The sequence below is a fragment of the Populus nigra genome, chromosome 18, assembly GCF_951802175.1.
Source record: "Populus nigra chromosome 18, ddPopNigr1.1, whole genome shotgun sequence".
In the NCBI taxonomy this organism is placed as follows: Eukaryota; Viridiplantae; Streptophyta; class Magnoliopsida; order Malpighiales; family Salicaceae; genus Populus; species Populus nigra.
Window position 1 is genome coordinate 11,171,033 of NC_084869.1, and position 4,954 is coordinate 11,175,986.

Here is a 4,954-nt window from a genome sequence, read left to right on the forward strand (position 1 = left end):
AAAATAAAAATAATATACATTAAAAAAAAGGACCTTAGGTGGACCACAATAATAAAAAGAAAAAACAAAAAGTTACCCCATAATAACAGTAAAAAACAAATTATTCCAGCAAAAGATTTACTTTGCAAAAAATAAAAGTGGCCAAAAAAGCATGGCATGTAACCTCCGGGTACCATTTGTCTCAACCCAGTCCTTCCTCTAGAGCAAGTGCCCGCTTGTCGATGACAACAAAAAAACACCTTTTGTTCTTTGTTTGGAATTATTTTTGGATACGTTTTTAAAATATATTTGGTTTAAAAGTTTATTAAATTTATATTTTTTTTATAATTTTAATGTAATGGTATTAAAAATAAAACAAAAAATAATTTTAATATATTTTAAAAAAATAAACACTTTTAAAAGCATCCTTCAACGTAATACCAAAAGCACTAAAATAGCTAACTGCTTCCCTTCTCATATCTCCTCAAAACTCTCCCACCCTAGAAAAAACTCCACCAAGTTTTCTTCGTTCGGGAAAAGAAACCAAACCATACTACAAACTCCAAACTCCAAACTACAAACTCAAAGCTTTCTTTCACAAGAGAAACTTGTCTGTCCATCTATCTCTGACAAGTCTAGTTTACTGGTGTGCTTCCAGTCTAAAAACCAAAGCTCATAATGGGGGAGGTCTTGAGATCTTACAAAATAAATCTTTTTCAACGTTTAAGTTTAATTTTATGTTTATTTATTTGGGTTTTTTTTGTTTGTTTAGGAAGCGAAGAAGCCTGCAGCAGAAGAAGAGAAAAAACCAGAGCAACCAAAGAAAGTAGAGGAAGAGAAGAAGGAAGAGAAGCCAGCTGAAAAACCAGCGACCGAAGAGAAAAAGCCAGAGGAAACAAAAAAGGAATCACCCCCAGCTCCTCAAGAAATTGTACTTAAAGTTTACATGCATTGTGAGGGTTGTGCCCGTAAGGTCCGCAGGTGGCTTAAGGGCTTTGAAGGTCAGTGTCTTTAATTATTTGTTATTGCTCTTTAACCAACAACCCCGTTTAATTAATTGATGTGCTCTTATCCTTGGTGTTGAGTCATTGTTATTTGTTTTGTGGGCTGATAATTAATTACAGGAGTTGAAGATGTAACTACTGATTGCAAGGCTAGTAAGGTGGTTGTGAAAGGAGAGAAAGCGGATCCACTAAAAGTTCTTGAAAGAATTGAAAGGAAGAGCCATAGGCAAGTGGTGCTTATCTCTCCGATCCCAAAACCTCCCTCGGAAGAGAAGAAGGCTGAGGAGAAGGAGAAGCCTAAAGTTGAAGAGAAGAAAGAAAAGGTATTGACCCCTACTCTGGCTCTTTTGATTATTATTTTTATAACATTTTTATGTTTAGTTACGGGGTTTAATTATTTTTTCTTGATTGAGTGCAGCCTCCCGTGATCATAGCGATGCTAAAGGTTTACATGCATTGTGAAGCTTGTGCAATGGAAATCAAGAAACGGATACAAAGAATGCAAGGCATGACCCTTTTTTATGTTTTTTTTCCTTCTAATTAATTAACAAAATGCCTATTTTTCTTGCTTTCGAGTCCCTCTGCAACATTTTTTGGTTCATGCAAGTGTGGTTTCATTTTCACTCCAAGTTTTTGTCGGTCAGATGTATTGGTTACTCACAATTTTGCCCTTTTGTGTTATAAGATAGTTTCTCCACCAGCAAAAAGAAAAATAAATGACTAACACGTCGTACTCTTACCGTACCTTTTGAATCCTTTAAAGAAAGAGTTCATCCCTTTGGCCAGTGCTTTAAAATCAACGAATTCTTTAAGTTATCATGTTGTTGAGCCTACTAGATTCCATTGAATTCGGTCCAATTGAAGTCAATTCAATTCCCCTGTATCAAATGATTCAAATCCTACCAACTCCATATTAGAATTCTTGATTTCAGTTCTTATTTTTTTTACGTTTTTATGTGGGGCTAACACCAATTTTTAGAATTAAATTTGGTATATTATTTATAGGTGTGGAATCAGCTGAACCAGATCTTAAGAGCTCACAGGTGATAGTGAAGGGAGTGTTTGAACCTCAGCAACTAGTTGAATACGTGTACAAAAGAACTGGGAAGCACGCAGTGATAGTAAAACAAGAGCCAGAGAAGAAAGAGGAAGAGAAAGGAAAAGAATCCAAAGAAGAGAAAGGAAAAGAATCCAAAGAAGACAAAAAAGGTGAAGAAGGTGACAAACAAAAAAGAGGTGGTGGTGGTGGTGGTGAGAAAGGAGAGAGCAAAGACAAGAAAGAAGGTGGTGGCAGTGAGGCCAAAGCAGCAGCAGCACCAGCACCAGCACCAGCTGAGGAAACTACAGAAGAAACCACAGTGGTTGAGCTCAGGAAAATGGATTTTTATAATTATTATTCACCAGCAAGATATGAGCACTATTCACCACCTCCTCAGATCTTCAGTGACGAGAACCCCAATGCATGTTCTGTTATGTAAGGCAGTTTTGAGAATGAAGGGCAAGATGGGATTGGGAAAGAATAATCACGGGCGATAAATTTGCTGCTTATAAATAATATATATATCCTGCTTCCATGTGCACCCTCCCTTGTACTCCTTCATAAATGTAAATCTACAGACAAGCTGTGGAGTTTTTGTGAGGCTTGTAGTTCTTTTCTTTTCTTTTCCTTTCATTTTCATATAAAAACTAATAATGTATATTATATATGGAGTTGAAATCCGGTGGTTTTACATTCATGGTCTTTATTACTACTAGTTATATAAAAACCTACTTCGAAAGATGAAAACGAACGAAAAATATTAATAAGCTTGAAGTCAATTTTAAATTAATTAAATGTTAAAAACAAATCAAACATATAAAAAGGTAAAAAAAAAATAAACAATTATAAGTTAAAAAAATCTAAACCCACCAAGGCTAACTTGTCAATTCTATTAATTATATTATAAGATTGGAACCCGCTAAAACTCTGAGTGACATAATTTGATAAAAAAAAATAAAATTTAATTTTTTTTTTAAAAATCAATATTAAATGTTGAACTATAAAATAAAAATAATTAAATAAATAACAATTATAAGTTAAAAAAATTAATTTATCTAATTTAACCCGTCAAACTATAATATCACAATAATTTAAAGAAAAAAAAACCAGAAAATCAAATTCAAAATATGAGACGACAACCCAATTTGCTAGTTATTCTCGATGATCATTATTAAATGATAACTTATAGGTGGGTTGTACTGTGAGGAGTGGGAAATGATTGGCAAATGGACCACATTTTCAGCACTTATAATGGTTGGTGCATTCCGTAAAGCATCCACCTAAAGCCATTAAAACAAGGAAGAAGAAATTAATGGAAGGGAGGAAGAAGAAGAAGAAGAAGAAGATAACGATCTCTCCTTGCTGTTCCTTAGTAAATTAAAGGATCGATCTTTAACCTAAAGTGGCCTGGAAAGAGGTGTCGTGTTATTAACAGGGTAATTACACCTTTGGTGTTACTTTTGACAGTTTGGTACCTTCTTTATATCAAAAGTAAAAAAAGACAAGGATGATGGGGCTGTGATGTTCAGTTTTCGCATCCAGCTCTAGTTACATGGGACACCTCAATGTAGCGAAAAGATGATACCAACTGTTTTATTTCTATGCTAATTTCTTTTCAATTGTGAGAGAGTTAATCATGGATAAATTCATCAATTAGCATATAAAATACAAATAAAAAGCAAATTAGTACGGGAGTAAATTTTCTTTTTTTACAAAATAATGTCGTTCGAAGAAGTCACAGTTTAAAAAAACAATATTTAATTAAATACTACAGTTGAGAACCACTACATCAATTATAATTTGAGTCTTAATAAATTGATCGATCGTTTCACTTTAGTCAGTTAAACCAGCAGACTGATTAATATTGAAAAACAAAGATTAGCTCCTATGTGAATGATAATTTTTAGAGATTTTGATTGTAGAATATATTTGAGTCTACAAGTTAGACAAAAATATATATATTTTAGTCTATAATTTAGAAAAAAAGTATTTGATTGGTTTTTTTTTTTTAGAGAGATTGAGAGTGCCTTCGATATGTTTATATAAAGAAAGAGGGGTGTTTGTTGATTGGATGTGAGCTAAAATTTTATTTGATATCGCATTCTGAAATGTGAAATCTAACTTGTCGTGATTTTTAATAGCGACATTCACTACATATCTTGTTTTTAAAGCACGATAATATTAAAATATATTATTTTATTATAAAAAAAATTAAACGTTTTTATTTTATCAAAACATTAAGTTTACTGTGGTATTTTCCTTAAAAAAAAAACCATTAATTAAACAAATTGTTTTATAAGAAAAGAAAAGCCTAATCAAGCAGGTTCTAAATTATCGAATGATTGATCATGTGATGTTGATGAAACCAAATCCCTCTTTTCATCTTTTATACACAATAACAAGTGTGCAAGTGAAACAAGAGATGTTATTATTACCTCTTGTTGACGTTAGCTTTGCTTTTATTATAAAAATCATGAATAGTTAAAACTAGATTCTTGGTCCGTATTACACCTCCGCAGTCAAATGTTTTTTTTTTCTAACCTAAAAAAAATTACAATGACATTAAAAGAAGTAAAATATTTGATGTATATTAATCAAATACTTTTAAAATACTAAGACAGTGATATATTAATTTATTTTAGACCAATTACAACGGAATTAAAATTTGGTATAAATACATTGATAAATCTTTTTTTTTTCGTTTCTCACGGAATGAATCAATCTAATTAATTTTGATAAATGTTTTTGCCTCCTAAATTCCCAATTGCATCTAGTTTTGCCCCCAAGTACTTTGCACCTTGATCTTGGAAAATCCACTTTTAGAAGACCAAAAACCCCTTCAAGTTTCTAACCCTAACTAATAAGTTTGGTTCAATAATTCAACAAAATGGTTTTGTTATTCCTCGAAAAATACAAAGCAGCAGATAAAGGT

The 4,954-nt window shown here is 32.1% G+C and overlaps 1 protein-coding gene across 1 annotated transcript; it reads left to right on the forward strand.

Annotated features, from left to right (window-relative positions):
- Window positions 1–417: 417 nt before the first annotated feature.
- Window positions 418–2,715, forward strand: LOC133678740 (heavy metal-associated isoprenylated plant protein 7-like). Its single transcript, XM_062101222.1, has 5 exons — window positions 418–666; window positions 752–980; window positions 1,104–1,306; window positions 1,402–1,489; window positions 1,989–2,715. The coding sequence occupies exons 1-5, from the start codon at window positions 658–660 to the stop codon at window positions 2,459–2,461; spliced, it is 1,002 nt and encodes a 333-aa protein (XP_061957206.1). The 5' UTR covers window positions 418–657; the 3' UTR covers window positions 2,462–2,715.
- Window positions 2,716–4,954: the final 2,239 nt, after the last annotated feature.

What these genes read in the sequence shown, in the direction of transcription:
- LOC133678740 (XM_062101222.1), top strand. An exon ending in TTGAAGAGAAGAAAGAAAAG is followed by an intron (nt 1,307 to 1,401) that starts GTATTGACCCCT and finishes GATTGAGTGCAG; the next exon opens with CCTCCCGTGATCATAGCGAT. An exon ending in ACGGATACAAAGAATGCAAG is followed by an intron (nt 1,490 to 1,988) that starts GCATGACCCTTT and finishes TATTATTTATAG; the next exon opens with GTGTGGAATCAGCTGAACCA.